This window comes from Suncus etruscus, chromosome X, assembly GCF_024139225.1.
Source record: "Suncus etruscus isolate mSunEtr1 chromosome X, mSunEtr1.pri.cur, whole genome shotgun sequence".
Taxonomy (NCBI): domain Eukaryota; kingdom Metazoa; phylum Chordata; class Mammalia; order Eulipotyphla; family Soricidae; genus Suncus; species Suncus etruscus.
The window spans coordinates 127,531,522-127,558,538 of NC_064868.1; the positions used below are offsets into that span (position 1 = coordinate 127,531,522).

The following is a 27,017-nucleotide window of genomic DNA, read 5'->3' on the forward strand; positions in this document are numbered from 1 at the left end:
TGTATTAAGGAATAACGACAGTCATCTTTCTGACAACAATCTGTGTGGCATAGCATTATAAACTTAAAAATTGAGCCAATTCACTTTATAACTTTTAGGGAACTCAAGAAATATTTCATATACTCTTTGGATGTTGCAAAAGCCAACAATACAGTTTTCTGAATAAACTGAGTTACCTTTTGCTTAAGTAACTACAAATACATTTCTGCTTCTAGTATACAGAGTATGTTTTTCTTGTATTTATAATTCTTATTCTTCATCTCACACAATTTTCTTTTAACTAAATGCTGTATCTAACCATACTATAGCTATAAGAAGCAATAATTATGTGACTTTAGTACTGAGTCATTTAGTAATGAGAAAGTCCTTTTAGTTAGCCCTTTAGCCTAAATTCCCCAATGACTTCTACTATAGGTTTCAGTACAGAATACAAACATCGTTAAGTAATTATCTAAGTTTTGGAAATACTTGATGCCTCCATTCTACCTTAGTTACAGGCTCTCTTGCTTTGCAAATGGAATTGTCTAGTAAATCTGAAATAGTCCCTTTGAGTTTCTGTCAAACACATATGAACCATAACAAGTTCCCAAGAAAAATAAAATCCTGGAAAATGTCACTAGAACTTTTGTTTTTGTTTTTGTTTTCTGGTCACACTTTGCTGCACTCAGGGGTTACTCCTGGCTCTGCACTCAGAAATAGCTCCTGGCAAGCACTGGGGACCATATGGGATGCCAGGATTAGAATCATTGTCAGTCTTAAATCAGCTGCATGCAAGGCAAACACCCTACCACTGTGCTATCTCGCCACCTCCCCCCATCATTAAAACTTTTATAGCAAGTAAAAGAATTAGAATAATATTCATTCTGAGATTCACTGGCATAGATATCACTGCTCCAATATTGCTATTTAAACTTCCTCTTAGCTATCTCTACTTTTTTGCCATTTTTTTTCCCGAGTCCAAGATTTCTTACATCTTTTTATTCACATTCCTATCTTCAACTCATCCTATATTCCTTTTCAACCCTCTTTTCCTTGGTAGCCATCATTTCTATTTCAGAATCAACTGATTTCTCTTTTTTATATTTCTGCCCCAACAATTTTATGTATATTGCATACATAAGTGATAACATACATTTCCACCCTACTTTATTCCATATAATGCCCTCAAGTTCCCGAATTTCCTCCATTGTGTGGAAAGAGGCAGCAATGCCATATTTTTATAGCTAAATAATATTCCATTTTATAAATGTAACAGAATTCCTCTGTTCAAATATATCAATGGGCTCTTTGATTGCTTCCATATTTTAGTGATTAGGACTTCTCCCATTCCTCCAAGTCTTTCCTTCCTTCCTACTTCATTCATTCTTCCCTCCCTTCTTTCCCTCCAATCTCCTTCCTTCCTTCCTCCCTCCCTCCCTCCCTTCCTCCCTCCTCCCTCCTCCCTCCTCCCTCCTTCCTTCCTTCCTTCCTTCCTTCCTTCCTTCCTTCCTTCCTTCCTTCCTTCCTTCCTTCCTTCCTTCCTTCCTTCCTTCCTTCCCTCCCTCCCTCCCTCCCCTCCCTCCTCCCTCCCTCCCTCCCTCTCGTGCTGGAATGGGGGTGGGAAAACCAGTATTGGCCATTTCCAAAATAAAAACCTTCATTCCCATACTATGTTTACATAGTCCAGGATTTATCTTATGTCAGTAATTTTTTTATAATCCATTATTATTCTTCCCCCTTTATGAGCCAAAATATTTCTCACAGGTCTAGGAAGTATGCATTTTCTGCTTGTAGAGTTAAAATTGATGATGAGTAAGAAATCTGAGTTCTAAAATTTACCTCAATATCACAAAATATGATACGATGCTTTGAAGTAGTTTCATCTCTCTAGGTCTCAGTCCTCTTATTTTGAAAATAGAGATCACAATAACATTGAACACTTAAGCATGTTTTGCATGTCAGTTCCTATTCAAAGAACTTAATATAATTTATCTTATGCTCATATAAGTCAAATATTATTAACCTTATTTTATAGATGATAAAGTTGTGAAGTAATGTTAATTTTTTGAACTAATATTAATTTATACAGTTTACTCATTTGTCTCATCATTTGACCTGGAAAATGGCATCCTTATTTCTAATTTTTCACTGTTCCATATTCTAGAATCTAGATCCTCTGTTGCCCTTTTAATGCAATATGGCTATTTAAAATATCAACTGAATTTGTACTGAAATTTATTCTTAATCATTAAGTTCCACTTAAAAGATTTATTGTTTTCAGAAATTCCTTAGGTTTAAGGAGTACATCAAACAAATCAATCTCTTAAATTTGGCTGCTTAAGAAATACTTTTATAGCACAATAATTGTTCACTAAACAAATTTAATAAGTTTGTTTTTCCCAAACAATCAATTATAACAAAATCTTTCCTTTCTGTGAAGAAAATATTTTCTTTTCTTTTTTGTTGTTTTGTTTCTGGGCCACATCCAAAGCAATGCAGAGTTTAATCTTGCTGCTGTGCTCAGAGTTCACTTCTGGTGGGGCTCAAGTATTAACCCCTGGATCTGCTATATGCAAGGCTTGTAAAGTACCCAACATATTATCACTCAGTACTCTCTTTCTATGTAAATATTGTCTATATGAAAAACTGCTCTCCTCAAATAAACTCAGAGGCATCCCTGATTTGAGGGGCTAATTTGCAATCAGTCTTTCTAAACTGAAAATCACCTGAGTCACAGGAAGAGATCTCCTGCCTCATTTATATTTCAACTGCAGGATAGAATTTAAAATATCACTATTTTATTTACTCCTACACACTTAGAACAGTCGACTAATCCTTAAACACGCAAAATATTGCACCAGAGTGTCAAGTATAAGCATTTTGCAAAATACTGATAATGTTTGCAAACTAAGATGATGGTATCTCCATAACAGAGCTTCAGAGTAGGAGAAGGCACAGTCTACATAAACATGAAGCTCTGTACCTAGATTAAAGTTAATGCTCCGAATGGTAACTGTTTTTATCGTGTGTTGTTATTGCTACAGTTACTGCTTTCATGACTGATTCACGGACTTGTTTGCTGACCCCTTCACATCTCTTGGTCAAAACATTCTTGCTTTTATCTGTTCTTGTCTTTAACGAGGGCAAGGGCCTAGGGTATTATATCTACCAGGAAACTCTTCCAAAGTTCCACATCATATTTTCCCTTAGTGAAACGTTTTATCATTTTATGTGTGGCTTGGAATGCTTTTGTCAAATGAAATCATATGCATAAATACTCATTAAGGAATAGAATTTGTTTCAGTTAAAGCTAACAGGAAGAGGTCCTGAATTCCATCTCAAATGATCGTGCTCTGATTTGTCACCCCAGCCCTTGACCACGAAATCCATTTCCTTTGTCCTCGAGGCAAAAAAAATTGTGATTGATTTTTCAGGGCAAGATCACTGGGTGCCTAACATCCAGAGTTTACAATTTAAATTCTTTTTTGGTCTACCATCTCCCACAGCATTTCGTTGTCTTGAAATGGCTAGAGCCACAATATCCTGTGTTTTATGACATCTAGTAGTATAGAATTGTCACACATCACTAAAACATGAGGTTAAAATCCCTGAAACTCTACAACATTGAGTAGTAACTATAATGGGCTTTTCATCTCACTGTCCCTCTGCCTGCTTTATAGAATCTATGTAATTGTCTAGTGGGAACCATTTTCCCTTTCCCAACTCCTGTTCCAGTCTTAAAATGGCTCCATCCCATTTTCTGTTCCTATTCACATTATAGTCATTAGATATTTGTTAATTCACTTCTCTGATCAATATGTTATTCGTTGCCTCACCCTCTAGGCTTTGTAAATTCTTCAACTCAAATACACAAATTCAATTATTAATTGGCAGAAATGAAAGATTATTTATCTGTTCCCAACTCTATTTTAGAACCCCTAGGACTTCTTAGTAGACTCCTTTTCAGGTGCATTTTCATATCCCAACAATTTAAGTTTCAGCTAGTATAAATGTGAATACCTCTCTTCTTACTCTCTTTGTAAACTGGTGGTTTAAGAAAAATCCTCACCCTCATCTACTCAAACTTCCCCATGTTCAAATCGTACCAAGTTTCTAGCTGTGTACCCTTAAAGATTGTGCTCTCTGTAGGCTCAGGATTATAGGGAAATTAAATATATACAGTAATTAAAACCAGTATTAGGTAAGGATATAGTTCAGTGTACTAAAAAACATGCTTTCCATGAAAGAGGCCAGAGTTTGTTCCTAAACACCTCATGGTCTCCTTAACACCTTCCACAAGTAATCCCTGACTACTGCTATGCTGTAAAGAAAACAGTGAAAACTCCCCAGGCTAGTATAGAGGCTGTCAGTGATTTAAAAATGCTTGCCCAGACTGAGGAAATAGCTCCAAGGACTGGAGCACATATTTTGTCTGCTTGAGAGGTAGATTTAACTCCTGGAATTGTATAGACCCTAAGCTTTGCTGGGTGTGGAGGAAAAAAGAATTTATCTGTGACTTTAGCATCATTGTAGGTCTTGAGTTAATCCAAACAGCTCTACTGCGTAGGATTCCCCAGGGAGAAAAACCTGGAAGATGGTTTAAAAAATACCAAGAGCTTAGAAATACATTAATTACAGTGGGTAGCCTCTTGTCTTGTATGGGGATAACCCAGGTTCAATCCTTGGAACTCTGAATGATCTCCCTAGCACCACTAAGATTAATTGCTGAGTTCATAACCAAGATTAAGCCCCAAGAATCACTGACTGTGAGGCCCCACTCAAAAAAAGCACTCTGTAAGCATGAAGCTATGAGCTTAATAATATGTGCTGATTCAAGTTCGTGTGTCCAGGCAGAAATCCCGAGAGCCCTGCAACATGTAATCCCTGGAAAGGATCAACAACCCTCTTCTTTCCCCAAAGAAAACAGTCCTGGCATAGAGTAACTGTCCAATAACTTATAAATTATGTTATTATTATTATTATTATTATTATTGCACTGCTTGTTTCTTCCTTAAAGGAGTAATCAAGTTTCAAAATTGCAGACTGTAGAAAACAGGGAATTCTTTTAAGAATATGGAGTTTTAATTTTTGATGTTACAAATCCATACCAGAAACATAAAATGAACCTAATTAAAATGTGTCACATATTTCTTTTGGCAGCAGGTTTCAATATTTCAGTCTAAGTCAGTGTCAAGCCATGAACATGGAGTAGTTTCTAGATTATCACCAAGTAGGAGAGTCATTTGTGTTCATCATGGATTTTAGCACAGAACTGAACTAGATCAAGGAAACCATGTCAGGGTATTGAGGTTTGGTGGAAGTTCATGTACTGGGAGAAAAAGAAAAGAAGAGACCAACGAGACAGTTTAATGGGTTGGGTCAAAGAACAATTTTGGGAATAAGAATGAGGAATCTAGAGAAGACAATATTCACATTTAAGATTTTAAAAGTAAAAAAAAATGTGCCACTGTGGTCACAGAAATTTAATCCACATTTTAAATTGCATATTTTATATAGTATCACTGCTGCTAGAAAATGCTGTTCCATTAATTTTATCTTACTTTTTGCCTGCTATCTGTAAATGGATGATCTTGCTTAATGTGCACTCCACTTGAAATAAATGAATTCTCTATTATATTCATTTTAAAATGAGGAATGTGCAAGGGAAATGGCATATAGTTTGCCCAAGTTTACAGTTAGTCAGCACATGAGCTATAAAAATGAATTTGTTTTTCTACATAGTTCATGCAGGAACCACCATATTTATCATTTTTATATTGATGCTAAATGCAAGCATAGTACATGTCAAGGTTCAATTATACTAAGTACATAATGTAAGCCATTTCATTTGTACTTGTAGATGGTAGATTTGATTGCTTTGATACAGACATACTGTTTGCCAACTAAGTTCAAATTGGTCTTAGAGCTAAAAATGGGCTTGGAACTATGATTAACTTTTAGGACTAAACTTCTAATGTACTTTCTTTAATGTAATATGCCTTTCAAAATGGATCACTAAATATTATGCAAAACTCATTATATCAATACTTTTCTGAGTAGATAGAATGGAACCCAGACCCAGTGGCAATCTTTAATTATTTGGATAATAAAGTGGAATAGTTAGAATTTTCTGTTCCTTAGTTAGGGCATCAGTTTTCCTAGACTATTCATGTTCGGCTAATTTTAAATAGTACTAGAACAAATGATGGATGGGAGGCCAGGGTCATCAATGGGTTACAGTCTAATGATAATGAGGTCACCTTTATAGGAATTAATCCCTGGAAAGGATGGAGAACTCCTTACTCACTCGGACAATAAATCGAAGCAGTTGTTTCACAGAATGTGTCATTGGTTTCAAGAGGGTCCAGACAAGAAAGGGAGAGGGATAGGTGGATTAATACAAGCTCATTACTATGACTGGAAAAACAACTTAGAGTGCAAACTCTGCTAATGGCGATTGATTGAGTGGCATCATCTTTCTTTACAAGGGACAGCCTACAACATGCTGCATTAAGAACATTAAGTAGGACAAAGGACATCTTCCATTATTCCTTAAGTACTGTGCTTCTCAAATGCTAATGTATTTCCACAATCTCCTTTTTCATAAACCCCATTCTAAAGCTCAGACTGCATCTATTTAGCACCCACTTAGGCCCATAGCCTCATTCTACCTTGTACCACCCCAAATAGATCTAATGGAGAAGCAAATACTTTTAGGTGGGTGGTCCCAATCAAAGAAACACTTCTGTAAGCACACTAAGACACCACTTCTGCTATTGTCCACAGATTCTGAACAGAGACAAGTTAGAGGTTTTATTCTCAGTACTTATACACGAGTTATATGTGATTTGATCAGGGACTCTAAACAAGCTGTTATTCATGAAGGCTTTTAAGAAACTAGTTGTAAAACTATTCATTGTCCATATGGGAACTTCAAGTAAGAATGAGATTAGCAGAGACATGTCTGAAAAATAGATAACGTGATTTGTTGCTTTCTTATGTCTTTAAACTAAAATCAATTAGAGGAATGAGGAATGTGAGCTTGGGAAAATTGTGTAATTGCTGATAAGCTGATATTAACTATCTATATAGAGATTAACAAAATTGGGGTGATAGATAATGCCCCCTTGGCCAGATGAGCATATTTATGTGTAAGAGAAAAAAATGATCAAAAACACTTCCATTGCCACTTTCTGACAAATTTAGCTGTGTGGCTTATTTAATCAATCCAAATAAATATCATACAGGAAAGATAGTATGGCATAGTACAGATTGAGTTCATCAACCAATGAATCTTTAGGAGAGGCTTTTGTTTGACAACAATTTTTCTTGCAGAAATTCCTTTATTGCGTATCTTTCCTTATAACTGTAAGTATGTGGAAGGGATTTTTAGTGGTAAACCCCTATTATATGAATATAGCTGAGTTGGCAGAGGCGTAGAAAGGAAAGATGGGTATTCTCATATGGCAGTCCCCTTTATCTTCAAGCACTGTGTTTCAAAATCTTTAGTGGATGCCCCAAAGCACTATAGTACCCTATTTATAATTCTTTTTTCTTATATATAATACCTATGATAAATTTTAATTAGGCAGAGTAATATTTACAATAATTAATAAAAATAGAATAATTATTGCAATATACTTTAGTAAAAGTTAAATGAATGGTATCTTAAAATATTTGATTATATTTAATGGCAGGTATCTGAAACCACATAAGGAGAATCTATAGATAATTTGCACATTGCAGAAGAAGTATCAAATGGAAACTCCTCTCTGGAATACAACATGAATAGATAAGCTAAACATTTCATTAAACAATCCCACATTCAGTAATGATTAATAATAAATCTGCATATTTATAATGTATTTGTAAGAATCTTCACTGAAACACTCTTTATAGCTGCACAATAAGGGAAACAAATGTCAATCAGTGAGTGCCTATTAAATAACTTATAGCATATATTAATTAGAAGATAATGTATATTGGTTATAGGGAATAAGGAATGGTATAAAACTCTCTCTAAAAATGGCACTTAACTCAAACTTTCAAAGAAATAGAACAAACAATCCTGAAATTCGAATGGAAAAAGAAATCTCCATGAATAATTTAAGCAATCCTTGGGGGGAAAAGATGGGAGGCATCACTTTCCCAACTTTAAACTGGACTATTAAGAAATAGTCATTAAAAAAACAAGACTCTCAGATCAGTGGAATAAGCTTAAAGATTCAGAGACAAACCATCAGGAATATGAGAAAATAATCTTTTTGATAGAGACAGGAAAAACAGAGTGGAACAAGGAACGCCTATTCAACAAATGGGGTTGTGAAAATTGGTCAAAAACATGCAAAAAAGTAAATTCAAACCTCACTTAATGCTGTGCACAGAAGTAAAATCCAAATAGCTATCAGATCGGAAAACATAAAGAATATAGAAGAAATATATAAGAAATATAGAAGAAAATGTAGGCTGAAGACTTCATGGAATTAGAAGCAAAAAGCATCTTTAAGGATGCAACACCAGTGACTAAGCAAGCAGAAGCAAAGATAAAGAAATAGAATTACATTTAATTCATAAGATTATGCACCTCCAAGGAAATAGTGACTGGGATACAACTACTCACCCAATAAGCATCAGCCAATAGGTAATAGATTTATATATATATATATATATATATATACACACAATGGAATATTAAGTAAATTGCAGGAAATAAAGAAGTCATGTAATTTATGTATGCATAAATATGGAGAGTATTATGCTGAGCAATATGAGACAGAAGGAGAGGGATAAACATGGACTATTCAGACTCATTTGAGGGATATTAAAAAAAGAGATAACATAGTAGTAATATCCAGAGACAATAGAGATGAAGGCCAAGAGGACCGTTCTATGGTAGGACAATTGGGGGGGTGCAGTCAAGACAGTTAAGGAACCACTATGAAAATTATAGTTGGAAATGATCACAATGGAAAATAACAGAGTGCAAAAAGATGATAAAGTGATATGCATGATACTCCTTCACTAAGAGTATTGAAAATCTCAGTTATTAAAAGGGAAAAGAGGACCAAATTGATATCACAAAGGTAGGGAATTTGCCTTGATGCAGCCAAACCGTGTTCAATTCTTGGCATCCCATATGATCTTCTGAGTTTGTCAGGAGTGATTTCTGAGTGCAGAGCCAGGAGTCACCCCTGAGTGTCACCGGGTATTGCTCCAAAAACCAACATATAAATAAATAAAGTGGAAAAGAGGAAGACAGAGAGAGAAGAAAATAATCTCCCACAAAGCCAGGCAGGGAGACGGCAAGTATGTGGCAGGGAAACTGGAGACATTGGTGGTAGGAAATGTGCACTGTAGAAGGGTGTTGTATATTGTATGACAGAAACTCAATCATGATCAACTTTGTAACTATGGAAAACCAACTCCATTATGAACAATCTTGTAACTGTGTTTAAATAAAGTAATTAAACATATTAAAAATGAAATGGCACATAACAGAAAATAGGCATATAGTGTGCTAGCACTTGTGTTCAAACACACGTAAAACACAAATAGAAATCCATCGTAGAAGTATGTGAGCCCAGCAAGAATGGCTGAGTGATGTGTCCAGAGTTTGGACTTTAAAAGCACCATTTTTAATTGACCTAAAGTGTGCGAACTCGGGAATGAATGTGGCTGTAAAGAGAAGCAAAGTGGTGATGCAATCCTTCTAGTGAAGGAGTATTGCCACAACAAGTAGACAAATAAAAAAGAGTATCACAATACAAAAGGGAAAATAACACAGAATCCCATCAAACCTTGGGACTGCCGATGCTAGTTCTGAAGGCCCAACTAACACCAGCCACATACCTACCCTCTCAGATGGACTTTAGAGAGGAATTGTGAAGGTTGTCTAAAGAATTCAAAGCCGGCTGGTGAGGTAGCGCTGGAGGTAAGGTGTCTGCCTTGCAAGCGCTAGCCAAGGACCACAGTTCGATCCCCCGGCGTCCCATATGGTCCCCCCAAGCCAGGGGCAATTTCTGAGTGCTTAACCAGGAGTAACCCCTGAGCATCAAACGGGTGTGGCCCGAAAAGCCAAAAAAAAAAAAAAAAAAAAGGATTCAAAGCCTCCAGTTTCCTCTTTGATTCTGGAGACCAGCTCTTGCCAGGTATGGGGTTTGGGGAGGCCCCATACCGGAGCCCTTGTCCCTGGCCTGGGGAGTGCTGGGAGACTTGGCAGGCCCCCAGCCGCCCTTGTCTTTTCCCCCTGACTCCAGGCCTTCCCTGAGTGCCAGCTCAGATGGCCAGAAGTGGGTTCAGGTGGACTCTTAGTGGTCCTCAGGCTTCCCCCCCTCCCTCCGTACTGCAGGGGGGAGGTGCATGAGGAGGAGGGCGGGCAGACATTTGGCTTCAGGTTGCCTCTTTGATTTTGGAGACCAGCTCTTGCCAGGTATGGGGTTTGGGGAGGCCCCATACCGGAGCCCTAGTCCCTGGCCTGGAGAGTGCTGGGAGGCTTGGCAGACCCCCAGCTGCCCTTGTCTTTTTCCCCTGACTCCAGGCCTTCCCTGGGTGCCAGCTCAGATGGCCAGAAGTGGTTTCAGGTGGACTCTTAGTGGTCCTCAGGCATCCCCCATACCTCTTCCTACACTAATGGAAATGCGCTTTGGGAGGAGGGCGGGCCGTTTTAGTACTGGTTTATGTTGGGACAGTCACTGGAATTTTTTTCTCCTTGTTTTCCTATTGATAGTATTGTATGTATATATTTTCATATATCCATAACATCCATCTTGTATTGTGACCTTGATACCGTCCTATAAATCTCATTTCTAATATTTTACTGCCTCAGTCCCAACCCTTATTTCCCCCATTCTTCCCATGTAGGTGCAGCTCATGACATGAAGCTCACCACATAGAGTGATAAGTGCAGTTAGAGAAATAACTACACTGAAAACTATCATAACAATGTGAATGAATGAGGGAAAAAGAAAGCCTGTCTCGAGTACAGGTGTGGGTGGGGTGGGGAGTAGATAGATCTGGGAAATTGGTGGTGGGAATCCTGCACTGGTGAAGGGGGGTGTTCTTTACATGACTGTAATCATACAACTACAATTATATTTGTAATCACTGTGTTTAAATAAAGATAATTTATAAAAAAGAAAAAGAAACAATAGAATGAAAAGCCCAGAAGACTCAAGAGAGTTTGCAAGTAGAAATGAGAAAACTGCAAATAGAAATATCAGGACTGGGGTTGGAGAGATAGCACAGCGGTAGGGCATTTGCCTTGCAAGCAACCGACCCAGGACCAATGGTAGTTCGAATCCCGGCATCCCATATGGCCCCCCATGCTTCCCAGGAGCGAGTTCTGAGCACAGAGCCAGGAGTAACCCCCGAGTGCCACCGGGTGTGGCCTGAAAAAAAAAAAAGAAATATCAGAACTGAAAAACATGATAGCTAAAATGAAAAATTTATTGGAGGCCTCACCAACAGAATAACAGCTGCTGAGGCTGTTACAGTGAGTTGGAAGGAGAGTTTCATATCACCTCCATACAACAGAAGGGGCTGGAAAAGATCCTTGAAATAAATGAAAAGAAGATAGAAAATGATAAGATAGAAATAAATGATAAGAAATTAGAAGATAAGAATCATTGGAGTCAAATCAAAATAGATTAGACCTTGATATCATAACACCTAAAACCATAAGGTACATATAGGAAAATGTAGGCAGAACACTCCATGACACTGAAGCTAAAAGCATCTTCAAGGAAGAAAAATCAAAAGCCAATCAAGTGGAAGCGAAGATAAGCAAATTAAAAGATAAGCAAAACATTAAACTCATAAGCTTCTGCACCTCAAAGGAAATGGCTTTTTCCTTTTGGAAAATGGAAATACAAAGGCTACCTGTGGAATGGTAGAAACTATTAACCAATACCCAAGAGTAAAGGAATTAATATCTACAATATACAAGGCACTGGGAGAACACAGCAAGAAAAACCACCTAATCCCATCAAAAAATGGGCAGAAATAAACAGACATTTTTTCAAAGAAGAAATAGAGATGACCAAAAAGCACATGAAAATAAAAGCAACTGTTTCCTTATCATTGTCAAATAAAAATAATTATTGTGACTGCTTCAAGATTATGAAAACTAAATAAATCATAAAACATAAAGGTAGTCATTACCCAGATCATCATTTATTAACCTTTTTGGTCTTGGTTTGGTTTGGGGCCACATTCTATGGTGCTCAGGGGTTACTCCTGGCTCTGCACTCAGAAATCGCTCCTGGCAGGTTCTAGGGGCAATGTGGGATATGGCAATCAGGTCTGCCCTGGGTTGGCCGCAGGCAATGCAAATGTCCTACCACTGTGCTATCACTTTGGCCCTCACCTGTTTATTTATGAAAATATTCTATTCACCCATAACTTAAGTTTTCTAATTTGTGAGGCATTTCATTATTTTATATATTCCTTTTTTCTAATTCTTGATGATCTTTTTTGGTTGTTCTTTCACTTGTATTTTAAAAATCACCTTTTTTTGGAACTTAAAAAATCTTAGCTCATATTATTTCACTCAAAACAAAACCAAACAAAACGAAAAATCATTGGAGTCCCAGAGAACCAGGAAAAAATTCCCATGAAGAAACAATAAGAGCCTCTTAAACAATAGATTCATAGAGTCAAGTAGTAGGCTAAAAAATTAACACAAAAATGTCCATGGCTTTTTATACACAAATAATGAAAAAAAAGAGACATTTGGGGCCTAAGTAGTGGCACAAGCAGTAGGGCATTTGCTTTGCATGCAGCTAACCTAGGACAGACCGTGGTTCGATCCCCCGGCATCCTATATGGTCCCCTAAGAGAGGAGTGATTCCTGAGCTCATAGTCAAGAGTAACCCCTGAGCATCATCGGGTGTGGCCCAAAAGGCAAAAAGAAAAGAAAAGAAAAAGGAAGAGACATTAAAAAAAATCCCATTAACAATTGTGCCACAGAAAATCAAAGTACATTGGAGTCAATTTAACTAAAAAAGTTAAAGACCTACACAAAGAAAAATACAAAACACTGCTTCAGAAAATAACAGAGGATGCAAGAAAATAGAAATATGTACCCTGTTTATAGATTGGGAGGACTAACATCATTAAAATGGTAATACTTCATAAAGCATTAAACAGATTAAAAAAATCCCTAAGGAAACACATGACATTTTTCAAAGAACTGGATAAAACACTCCTGAAAGTTATTTAAAACAATCATTGCCCATGAATAGCTAAAGCAATCCTTAGGAAAAAGAAAATGGCAGGCATCACTTTCCCCAATTTTAAACTATATTAAAAACCAGTGGTCATTAAAACATCATGGTATTAGAATAAAGACAGATCCTGATATCAATGAGCATTTAAATGAATAAGGACATCAATCAGGCTTGAGTATTCTGAGTGTGAGCCCCAGGCATATAATTAATCTTTGATCAGGAACAAGGAATACAAAGTGGAGCAGAGAAAGCCTCTTAAATAAGTGGTGTTGTGATAACTGGTCAACTACATGCAAAAATATGAATTCAAACCTTCTTTAATCATGCACAAGGTCAAATCAAAATGAATTAAAGACTTTGACATCAGACCTGAAATCATAAGGTATAGAGGACACCATATGCAAAACACTCCATGACATTGAAACTAAAGGCATCTTCAAAGATGAAATGCCACTGTCCAAGCAAGTAGAAGCAAAGATAAATACATGGAACTACATTAAACTGAGAAGCTTCTATACTTCAAAGGAAATGGTAACTAGGATACAAAGTCAATCCCTGGAATGAGAGAAACTATTCACCCTATACCATGTGATAAGAGGTTAATCTAAGATATACAAGCCACTGATAGGACTTAACAAGAAATAAACATCTAGCCACATCAAACCATGGGGATAAGAAATGAACCGACATTTCCTCAAAGAAGAAGTACAGATGGCCCAGAGGCACATGAAAAATGCTCCACATCACGAATCATCAGGCATAGGCAAATCCATAAAGCATATATATATATATATATATATATATATATATATATATATATATATATATATATATAAAGCATATATATAAAATAGCCTGGTATTTGAACAAAGACAGATCCTCAGATCAACGAAATAGACTTTAATATTCTGACACTGACCCCCCAGATATATGATCAATTAATCTTTGTTAAAGGGGCAACAAATACAAAGTGAAGCAAAGATAACCACTTCAACAAATGTTTTAGGAAACCTGATCAACTACATGCCAGAAATTGAACTCAGACCTCTATTTAACACCATACACAAAAGGCAAATCAAAATGGATTACAGTCCTTAATATCAGAAAATATAAGGTACATAGAGAAAAACATCGGCAAAACACATCATGACTATGTAGATAAAGGCATCTTCAAGGGTGAAACACTTCTGTCCAAACAACTGAAAGCAAATATAAACAAACGGAACTCCATTAAACTGAGAAGGTTCTGCAAGTCAAAGAATACAGTGACTAGATATAAAGATAAACCACAGAATGGAAGAAAGTTGGTTCACCCAATATCCATCAGAAAAGGGGTTAATATCAAAGATATATATGATGCTGATAGAATTTATCAAGAAAAAATATAACCCCATGACAAAATAAGAGAAGAAATGAACAGACATTTCCTCAATGACTACATACAAATAGACAAAAAGGCACATGAAAAAATGCAAATCGAAACAACATTGAGATATCATCTCACACCACAGAGATTTGCACATATCACAAAATACAAAACAACCAGTGCTGTCATGGATGTGTTGAGAGAGGGACTTTCATTCACTGCTGACAAAATCCTGTCTAGTCCATCCTTTCTGGAAAACAATACTGATATTCCTCAATGTATTGGAAATTGAGTTTTCATAAGTTTTAGCAATACCATTCCTAGGGATATAGCATAGGAGCCCAAAAACACAATGTAGAAAAACCCTCTGCACTCCTATGTTCACCACAGCACTATTTACAATAGCCAGAATCTGCTGCCCAACTGCCCCAAGAACAGATAAATGGATAAAGAAACAGTGGTACATCTACACAACAGAATATTATGCAGCTGTTAGGAAAAAATGAAATTCTCTGGAAAGTATTATGCTGAATTAAATTAGTCAGAGGGAGAGGGGTAGACATAAAATAATATCACTCATCTGTGGGATAAAAGAAAAAATAAAAGATAGTATAATAATAATATTCAGAGACAAGAGACGTGGGGGCCAGGAGGACCGTGATAGGACAGAAGTCCATACTAGAAAGTTTGCTACAAAAATGCTATTGTAGTAAGGGTAGAGAAGTGTCCACTGTGACAATGACAGTAGAAATTAATCACTCTGGATTGAGTGCTAAAAGGGAATAAAATGATATGCATGGTACTCCTTCATTAACAGTAGTGTAAGCCACTGTGTCAAAATGGGAGAGAAATGGAAGAGAGAGAAGTAAATGTCTGCCATAGGGGCAGGCAGAAGTAGGTGGTGGATGAGAAATTGGGGACACTGGTGGTGGGAAATGTGTACAAGTGAGGGGTAATGCTTATTGTATGACTGAAATGCAATCACAAATAATATTTTAAGCATAGTATTTAAGTAAAGTGATTATTAAAAACTTGTAGTTTGTAGTAAATGTTTGCTTTACACAAAATACCTTCCTTTAAGAATCTCTTATCATATCCCCTATGACTTATCTTGTCAAACCTCCCTATCCACATTGTTCTTTTAATTTATAATATTTACTGCATTCTGTTTCATATGATCAATAAAATATGAATGATTTTTTCAGCCCTAAGAATAACTACCACTTGCTGCATGCCTCACTATTTACCACACATTTATTTTACACAGTCTCACTTGGTATATATATTCTTTTTTTTTTTTTTTTTTTTTTTTTTTTTTTTTTTTTTTTTTTTGGTTTTTGGGCCACACCCAGTAACGCTCAGGGGTTACTCCTGGCTATGTGCTCAGAAGTTGCTCCTGGCTTGGGGGACCATATGGGACACCGGGGGATCGAACCGCGGTCCGTCCAAGGTTAGCGCAGGCAAGGCAGGCACCTTACCTTTAGCGCCACCGCCCGGCCCCGGTATATATATTCTGCTTACAATGAATGAGAATATAGGGTTTGAAAAAAATTTTAAAAATTTTCCAGTCTACTGAGTTCAGAATATATATGCCATCTTCAAAATTTCCAAATATTTTATATTTAATTCATTTTCAAGTTTCTACATGTAATGAGATTACAAAAGTTGGTCTGAGTGATGAGACATGTTAGTTGAGATATAAATATACTATAGAACTCAGAATGCCAGTAGTCATAAAAACCAGGACCAAAGAGACCAGAGAGAAATGTATAGGGGAAATAATAGCAAAGATTAAGAGTGTGGATAACATCTGGGAGAAATGCCTTTGGAAGTGAATGCTGATTTCTTAACACAACTTTCCCTTGTCCTTGTTAATGGTCAGAAAGCTGAATCAGAATTCATTGTGATTTCCAGAACCTGGTTCTTAAGTACTATGTTATATTATGTTCATTACACATAATAGGTACTGAACCAAAAAATCAATCAAACCATTTATTCCTTCCATAAACACATTTTCCATTAAAATGGTTGAAGAGAAAATAAATATGAACATGAAAGAGAAAAGTTTCTGTTTTCAATATATCTATTTAATGAAAGGGCTTAAAATGGATTGAAATGTCTTAACAAGAACCTTGCAAGCTGCCAACTTCAGCAAGTTCAGTCACTAGTTACGACTTGTTTAAGAACCAAATACTTGCCAACACTAGGCATTGAATGAAAATAAGTATTTGGCTTTGTTGTCTCATCCAATGCTATACTCATAAAATAAATTCTTTGATGAAGTGATGTCATAGACACTGAAGATTCTCTGTTCTACCAAATGCATGTACTAGAAATCATGATGTTGATTTATAATAATTTGGGAATGTTACATATTTTTGCTTTCTTTCCTCCTTTCATTTGACATAATACTCCTAACATATCTGTATTTGGTGGAAATTTATAAAATAAATAAATTTTTAGCCTTTATAGGTATAGCCTCAAATGAATAGGCTTGCAGCCTGAGCTTGTTTTATGGAAAATGGAACACATTCCCCTGGATCCAGGCCTCAAGGCTGAGCTGAAACCCATCCTAGAACTTTTTAGTTTTCTCATAGATGAAAGTAATCAATGGACTTATTTCACTCAGCATAATAGATTCTGTTGTGTATGTAAATATTTTTATGGGATTATTATGTTACTGACCCTACCCTGATCCTGATTTTGCCCTACCCCAGGGTGTGACCTGGCATTCTGCTCCCACCCTAGGGTGGTACCTGATTCTGCTCCCACCATTGGGTGGTACCTGACTCTGGGGCATAAAAACAAGGGTCTGTGGAAGGCGAGCGGCTTTTTGTCCTGGACCTATTCTTAGGCCTTTGGCCTTTGGCCTCTTCATGGAATAAAGAGCTGTTTTCTTTGGAAGCCTGACTGCCTGTTGGCTTTCTTCCCGCTGCATTCACCTCAGAACCGCCGACTGAACAGGGTAACAGACGCGTGGTCTGAGCTGGAGGGGAAAGGCCTCATCCTCCATCCCTCCATCAGTCAACCTCATCAGGGGCTGATTTGCAACATATTCCAGATACATCTATGTATAGGAAAATTTCATGACTTCATCTCTTCTGAGGGCTGCATAATATTCCATTGTGTATATGTACCATAGTTTCTTTAACCATTCATCTATTGAGGGGCATCTAGGCTGTTTCCAGAGTCTGGAATCTATTATGCTGAGTAATGTAAGTCAGAGGGAGAGAGATAAACACAGAATTGTCTCACTCATCTATGGGTTTTGAGAAAAATGAAAAACATTTGTATAATGATTCTCAGAGACAAAATAGAGGAGGACTGGAGGGTCCAGAGCCCGACATGAAGCTCACCACAGGAATCGTTTAGTGCAGTCACAGAAATAATTACACTGAGAACTATCATAACAAAATGTGTCTCAATGAGGGAAGTAGAAAGCCTGTCTAGAGTACAGGCCGGTGTGGGGTGGGGAGGAAGGACACTTGGGATATTGGTCATGGGAATGTTGCACTGGTGAAGAATTTTTTAATATATATTTTATTTAAACAACTTTATTACATACATGATTGTGTTTGGGTTTCAGTAATGTAAAAAACACCACCATCACCAGTGGAACATTCCCATCACCAGTGTCCCAAATCTCCCTCCTCCCCACCCGACCCCCGCCTTTACTCTAAACAGACTTTCTATTTCCCTCATACATTCTCATTATTAGGATAGTTCACAATGTAGTTATTTCTCTAACTAAACTCATCCCTGTTTGTGGTCAGCTTCATGAGGTGGGCTGTAACTTCTAGCCCTCCTCTCTTTTGTGTCTGAGAATTATTATTGCAATAATGTCTTTCATTTTTCTTAAAACCCATGAGTGAGACCATTCTGCATCTTTCTCTCTGACATATTTCATTAAGCATAATAGATTCCATGTACATCCATGTATAGGAAAATTTCATGACTTCATCTCTCCTGACAGCTGCATAATATTCCATTGTGTATATGTACCACAGTTTCTTTAGCCATTCATCTGTTGAAGGGTATCTTGGCTGTTTCCAGAGTCTTGCTATGGTAAATGCACTGGTGAAGAATTTTTATATATATATATATTAAAAAAATCAAAAAAAAAAAAAAGAAAAGAAAAGATAAGGCCTCCCAATTCTTACCACACTGACACTATAGAAAGAGGAGGTACAGTAAATGCACCCCATATACACCCCAACCAAGGCCCTTTGCCTGGTTTGTATTGTGAATTGGGGGACAAAATTAAAGAAAGTAATTAATGGAATGGTCTTAATGACATCTATCTCCTAAGAGTACCCTAAATCTCTCTGAAGTAGAAATATGGAATATTAAAGTTTATTAATCCTAGGACTAAATGATTACTGATACAAGTTTAATTGTCATTATCACTATAAAACACAATAAAAAGCTTAAAATAATAAATTAATATAATAAAAGTTAGAAGGTTTCCTGGAACTGGAGAAATACAGCTGGTAGGGCATTTGCTTTCCATGTACCAACCCAGGTTTAATCCCTGGCACCCCATATGGTCTCCTGAATCTGTAAAAATTAATTCTTGAGTACAGAACCAAGAGTAACCCCTAAGTAGTGCTGAATGTAGCTCAAGATCCATGAAAAAAGAAGCATTTCTTTAACTTAATTCAAATTTCCATATTTTCATGGAAAAATCTATTGAGAGCAATTTAAGTCAAAGAATATATTATCTTTTTTTGTGGTTCTTTTATGGTCTAGAGAGAAATCAATATTTTCTAATTCACTTCAAACATTAAGAGCAGGCCAACAAAAACCTACTAAAACACAGAGCCAGTGAGATAGAACAATGCGTAAGTTACCTGCCTTGCATTTGGCCAACCTATGTTCCATCCTGCACCTCAGGTGGTGCCAAATCCTGTCAGAAGTGACCTCTGAGCACAGATTCAAGAATAAGCCCTAAGTACAGCTAGGTATAACTCAAAACCAAAAAGAAAAACAATATAGTTTTATGAATATATAATGCAATTACAGTAAAAAGGATGAGGAGGTATTTCAATGGTCTAAGCACATGCTTTGCATGCAGGAGTCCTAGGTTCAATTCCCAGCACTCTAAGATTCCCAGGTATGGCTCCCAAATAGGAATGTAAATTACTTCATGATTTATTATTCATTCATTTGAGATTTGGGGCCACACCTGGTAGTGCTTGGGAGCTACTCCAGACATAGTGCTTGAAGGACCCTGGTCATTCAAAATGGAACCTGGGGATGTGCACTAACCATTTGAGCAATATCCTCACTCCTTCCTGATTTTATAACTACTTTGGATGTGTGCCGTGGGTGTGGGGCACGTAAAACAAACAGAAGGTGAAACTAATATAATACAATGGCAAACATGTAGTACACACAGAAATGGACTAGATGTTATGAGGTAAACCAAGTCATTATGAGGAATAAAGGAATAAAGACATACTTAGCAAAAGAGAAAGAACAAGATTGAAATATACATAAAAGACAGAACCAAGAAGTGGGAGAACTAAAATGATAAATATTTTCATTAGGTCAAGAAATATGTATTAAGATAAAAAAAAACAGATCCATAAAGAATAGACCAAGACAAGTGTATCTCAGTAACTTTGGCTGCTAACAAAAAATATACTATTTTTTGAGTGGGTGGAAAATACTAAGTACAAACCCCATATGCTAGACACTGAAGAAGAGAAGGGTAGATTCCTTACAAGGTAAGTTGAAGCAGTATCTGTAATATAGTATTTCCTAACATGAAAACTTCTTTTTAGGATTAAGAATACTTAACCATTTATATAACTCAATATATATCCTATATTCAACATATATAGAACTGAATAGAATTTCCTTTATATTAAGGATATTATCTTCCTCTCAGTCTTTCTAAGTTGTATATCTGTAAGATTTGTCTATTTTATGGCAATTTTAAAATTTCCATATATTCACACTATTTTTTAAATTCACATTCCTGTAAAACATAGACACATTTACAAAATCATCCACTTATTATTGACTTACACTTTTGTGGCATTTTTTAAGCTTACCTGAATTTATCTAATATATGTGTTGTATCGCCACAGCCACAATAAGAAGAAAATATATCTCAAATGATGTTTATAAAGAAAAAGAGTAAGGGATCAAATTTCCAAAGGTATCAGTACAGGGGATTTTTTTTCTACATAATTGAGCTTATGTGGGGTAAAGTTGGATGGGAGGTGTCCTCAGAATATTAGTGAAAATAATTAGAAACTCTGGTGTTGTGTATTTTGTCAGGACAGAACCTCAATAAAGATAAAGAAAAATATAGTATAAGAAGAAAAATATATAAAAGTAGATTTGGACCTATATTGAACTATCTTGCTGCTCTACTGAATTTTTCATGTTTTAGATGATAAACTCACTGGGAATATAAGAAAAAGCCTTCTGAAGTGGTAAGCAAGATTTCTGCTTTGATTTTATTTCATTTTAGATTATGAACATTTTATAGAGATATATAGAAATAGAACTTCTCGCTTGCACTTCAGGGGTAAGGAAAACAAACAGCATCCAGACAAATTCCCTTTGGTATGAAAAATTGCCTGTTGCCAAATCTTTGTTCTTATGTGAACAAGTTTTGCTTCATGACCTGGTCACCTGTAGATGTATAAATCAACTCCCTTCTTCAAGTTTAATTCTATTTTTTGCCCAGGTGTGCTATTGTGCAATGAGCAACAAAAATAAAATTATGGCATCTTCAATACCCCACAAAATCAACAGTAAAATCCCTATATGAACAAATATTTCCATTCTTAATCCATAAGTAGAACAGTGTTACTCATTCAAAATATGTCAGCTCTATTTAAACTTTCTCAGAATTGCATTAAAAACTGAGGGTAAATTTAGTTTTAAATTGTAGGATAATATGTGCAAAATAAGTTTAACTTGAAACCAACATAAAACTTAATGGTATATTTTACATTTTTCCAATTAGCTTTTGATCATGTTCATATTTTATACTTACACCATACTTCAACTTGAACTTGCGACATTTCAAGGACTTAAAAGACATATATGTTCAATATTTCTTGTGTTGATTAGGCATAAAATATTTGAAATATATCTGTGGATTGTGTACCTCACAATAAGACTCAAGAAGATTAAAATAAAATCTAATAGCCAACTTTGCTTTTTAAATAAATAAAAATATAATTTTGAAACTGCTGTGTGGCCATCTTTTGGGTTTGAAGACATCAAGTAGGTGTTTATACATGGCCTTATGTAGATTATGCAAACCTATGTTGTTTAATGGCAACATTTTCAATATAGCATCAGTTATAGTCACTTTTTGTAATAGGTTTTGGAAACAACCCAAGTGCCCAACGATAGATGAGGAGATTAAACAAGTTATGATAAATCTTGCTTCTTTGCTACACTATGGATCAACTAAAGATGGAATGTGCTAAGAAAAGTAAGTCAGAAGAATTGAGAAAAAACCGAATGAACTCACTCATAAATAATAGTACATTAATAAATAAAGCAAGGGGATATACAGTGTCCACTGAAAACAAATCCTTGGGCTTTGACAACAGAACAGAGGTAGCCTAAATATGGAGAGTGTGTTGGAGATAAAACAACACTTGTGAATTAAGAGTAATGTGACAACACTAATCCCATGGAGCATGTCAAGATTATAAATTAATGTTAACTCAATATATGAATAGTAATAATTAAAGTGGGTGTCAATTTTATATACAGAAATCTGTATGGGAAGTAATGTCCACAGAATCCATCCCTGCCTTTCACTGAATAGGTTTGTCTCCAAGTTTTCCTTGAATCCTGTCTAGCCCATTGTCAGCATTTGTCACTGTAGATAAAGTATCATTTAAGGACACTTGAATTTTCGTTTTATGATCTGAATTTTCTTTAAACAAAAAATTTTCCCTGACTCAGTGTAGTCTACTCAACTCTCCTATATATTTTCACACTGAGACCTGAGAAGCAGGCCTCATTATAGCAGCTTCATAGAACTTCTACTGAATGCTCTAATGTCTATGGTTCCCATGTCTAGTGGATGATCAGGATTGTTTCAGGTATTATTTTTAAAAAAATCATATTACTAGACCAATCCAGACTATTCAATCAAGTTTCAGAAAGTGAGGTCCAGTAAACATTATTCTTAACAAGCATTCACTCTAAGTAAAATGGCACACCCCATCTAATATAAAGATTTCATGGATCTGTGTTCTTATTATTCAGAGAGTCAATGCTGCCACTTCTTGAATACTCAAAGAAGATTTTCCCCACTATCTATGACTTTCTACATTGACAAGAAAACAGAACTTTAAACAAAACACTCATAAAGATATGGTGTGGGGGAATAAAAGAGAGTTTTCATACAAGCTATAAGGTTCCAAAATCCCTACTTCTTTTCTAGAGAATTTAGTGTGTATACTCTAACTATATGAGATCAACATAATTTTGAAATTTACTGTCAACCCAATAAGAGTAAAGATTCTATCAGGATGTATTCCTATGTCAATTAAGTGTCCATCAACCTGAAAGGCTAGTATTGAGAATATGAAGCATAAATGCCATCTAGGACATAAGAAGCTTAATTTCTCAGACATCTAGACTGTTACAAAATCCTAATGTTTGTATCTGGTGTCTGTCTTTGGATATTTCAAATAACAATCACTTACCCTTGACCGATTTTTTCAAATCTCGTGTATTTTTTCTTTGGGTCACCAACACTCACAATGCTCCCTGTGTTTGGGTGGGTTCAAGAAGAGAAAAGAGAAAAATTGAAATGGATGAATTAGTTTACTTCCATTTAATATTTACAAGTTAAGATGCTAGAGTCAATGACAAGTAAAATGCTGAATCAACATTTCCATGTAATTTGTGCCATTTAGATGGAGAATGATGTATCATGTCAAAGGGAAAATAGTAATATGTTATAGTGCTATATAGTCTATGCTGCTTATATTTAAAATTAATAATGCTACAAATATTGGGGTATTTTTATAAAGTACACATAAAAACCATTAGTTTATCATGTTTGTCTCTAGTAAAAAGTGTATTGGTTCTGTTATTTTTAAATATTAAACCTACACTAATAGGGGGGGTGGATAATTAATATTACTCAAATAATCAAGAGTCAGGAACATTGACACTTCAATAAATACTGAAAATTCTTAGTGATAGCAGCAAAAAATTAGTAACATCTTTTAAATGGCATTATTTATATGTAGATACATCATATTTTATTAGGCATGGTATATATGATACATGATACTTCATCAAGAACTCCTTTATTTTTGGTCTTAAACATCAGTATCATTACTAACAGTATATCTTATTAATATGGCCCTTTGTCCCAAAGAAATGTAAGTCAGTTTGTAAAGTAATCTAATGATTAAGGGGCCGAGAGAAGGCCTAGAGAAGGCCGAAGAGCTAGTATGGCAGGTATGGTACTTGTCTTGCATGAGGAGACACATATTTAATTCCCAGTATCCCAGATGGTTCCCTGCACCCTTTGAGGAGTGATCCTTGAGTGCAGAGCCAGGAATAAGGCTTCAGTGCAGCTTGATGTGGTCCAAAACCAAAAATAAAAGGAAAAGATGGCCTATAGATTCTATCCTCTAAATATCATTTTTATTCAGTCTCTCTAAACCCAAGGCAGATATCCTTGTTCAGGCCTTTGTTATCTCTTCCCACACACTGCTGTAGAGGAAGAGTTGCTTAGTGTGAGGCCAAAAGACGGGGAACAGGCACACTGCAGATTAACCTCCAGAAGCAGTGACTTCAGTGAGAGGACTCTTCATTACAAAGGGAGAAGTAATATTTAAACAGCAATGTGGCCAATAGGGAAAGCAGGGTTTACCTCTGTGGACGGTGACCAAGGTGATGAAGGTGATGGGGGGGCACGTGACCTACATAGAAGGTGACCTATGTGACTGGGGCAAGCACAGGAGGTGGGCTTCATTGAGACAAGTCAGATGTTTGATCCAACAGGAACTCATCTCCCTCTCCACTAACTTGGGGTGCGGGCCCCCCGGCCTACAGAATGCCTCCTTTCAAAGGCCCCATTTTAGGGGCATAAGAGTCTGCTAGAGTGGCAATCTCAGTGGGATCTAAGCCTGTCTCTGAAGGGTCCTAGTTACAAACTGTGCTAGCAATGCTTACCTCTCAAGCTCCTTATCTAAAATCTCTTGCAAAATATCCCTGGAACATGGCGATAATATAATCAAAATCCAATATTCTCTTGTGTAAACAGAGATATATGGTCCTCTACTTCAGAAGAATTGTGATTTATTGTTCTTAATAAGTTAAAAGTTCCTCTATGAGGGACTGGAGAGATAGCACAACAGTAAAGCGTTTGCCTTGCATGCGGTTGACCCTGGAGGGACCCGTTTAATTGCAGGCATCCCATATGATCCCCCAGCCTGCAGAAGCGATATTTCTTAATGTAGAGCCAGGAGTGACCCCTGAGCACTGCTGGGTGTGGCCCCCAAACCAATCAATTAATCAATCAATAAAGTTTTAAAAAAGTTTCTCTGTGCATGTGGAAGTTATATCATGGGTGATATCACATGGCTTGCATGTATAGGACTCCATTTGATTAAGCAATGCAGGACCCTGTGAGCACCAAAGGATGGAGCTAGAGAGGTCCCCTAAGCATCACAAGGTGGGTCTCTGGAGGTAACTAATTATTGTGGGGAGACCATGGTGATCTACTCTAATACCATCTTACTTAGCATTTAGCCTCCTAGCTTGATTGACAAAGAATCACTGTGAGGGGCCACGAAATCACCTGAGAATCACTCTGGAGGCCTCTACCCCAAAATAGTTCCTCTTAACAACAAAATGAAGTTCCAATATCTTAGTCTGGAATAGAAGACCCTTTAACACCCAACACTACTAGCTCCTATCTTATCAGTCTACTATAGGTCTTCTTTTCCATTTATCCCACTTTATATTCTAGTACTGAAATTAAATCTTAGTCTTTACTCTTTTCTTTTTTCATCTAATTCTTGAATCTTTATCATTTATGTGTAATCTTGAGTCATACTCAAGGCCTAGAACAGGACTTACCACTAAAACAGATTATTTGTTGATAAAATAAATGGGAATTTATTCATGCGATAAATTTTGTGATGTACAATACCAACTTTTGATAAGGATCTATTTTCAGGTTTAATGATCAACTTAATTAAGACCTACAGGAAGATAGCATTACAGAAAAAATAAGCAATTAGACGTTTCTTTCAAGTATTACTTATCAGTTCGTTGGGTTTTTATTATCTGTTTTTTAATAGAAGTCCATATTTTAGTTAAATGAAATTTAGCCAGTGTGTGAGTCAATTTAACTCATTTTTTTCTATTTCCAATCTCAGTTAACAGTGAGTCTACTAGCTAGTCTTCTACCTAGTTTAGTATTACAAGGACTGATATATGGCTGTTATTTATTTGTTTAGAGACAACACCTGATGGGGCTTAAACAGAAAATGGGGCTACTTCCAACTTGCCACTGAGGAGACACACAACAGTGGGAATCCAGCATGGGCCTCTTGACTGTAAAGCATATGCCCAGCCCACAAACTATCTCTCAGGCTCTGGAAGCTCATTTACTTTGGTCTTTGAACCACACCTGGTGCACTAAAGGATCATTTCCTGGCAGTTCTTGGGGGACCAGAAGTGGTATCAGAAATTGAATCCAAGTTGGTCCTCTGCAAAACAAGCACCCTGTTCACTGTACTATCTTTCCAATCCAATTTTTTTACTAATCCCTTACTTTCACTCTCCTATGAGTTGTGTACCAAGTCTTGGGCCTATCTGTGTTTACTGTCTGTATTTACTGTCTGTGTTAACTTGTGTGTGTGTGAAGATTGAACAAAGGGAAATGAAGGTCCGAACTGGTCAGGTGTACTTACAACATATCCTGTGGATGTGACCTCTGTGACATCCACATGGGGGTGTGTGTCTGTGTTATAGATAATCTGTAATCATTCCCTTACTCCTACTACTTATCAAGTTAGGCTTTCACTGATTGCCACATTCCTACCCTGGGCTGTTCTAACAGTCTCCAAAGTAGAATCCTACTTTAGAACTCCTGCTCACTTTAGTTCAAGTTCTACTTATCTGCCAGAATGCTCTGAGTACAGAATTTGTCATGCAATTTTCTGGTTCAGTAATCCTTGATGTTTAACCAACACCAATACTTGTTAAATGCAATTCCATGCCAAACTCCTGTGCAAGTAATTAAAGATCCTTCATGCCATGGCTTTTTAGGATATGGCTCTTGCTTTACTCGTTATTTAGTCTTTCACCACTTCCCTACATGGACCTATATTTTGGTAATAAAACTAATTCACGTTCACACATGATCAGTTCCTGCTTAACGATTTATCTTCCTTTCCTCCAATCTCAACATTCAGCTCTGTTTAAGTGAT

At 36.5% G+C, this 27,017-nt stretch overlaps 1 protein-coding gene and 1 pseudogene across 4 annotated transcripts in view; one reads left to right on the forward strand and one right to left on the reverse strand.

Annotated features, from left to right (window-relative positions):
- The window catches only part of PAK3 (p21 (RAC1) activated kinase 3), a 351,152-nt gene that overhangs the window by 26,849 nt on the left and 297,286 nt on the right, over positions 1-27,017 (reverse strand). For all 4 annotated transcript variants that reach the window (XM_049767578.1, XM_049767581.1, XM_049767577.1 and 1 more), the window contains one exon: positions 23,265-23,328. In XM_049767578.1, coding sequence (XP_049623535.1) covers positions 23,265-23,328 — 64 coding nt within the window. The remainder of the gene's footprint in view (positions 1-23,264; positions 23,329-27,017) is intronic.
- Positions 18,715-18,831, forward strand: LOC125999866 (uncharacterized; annotated as a pseudogene).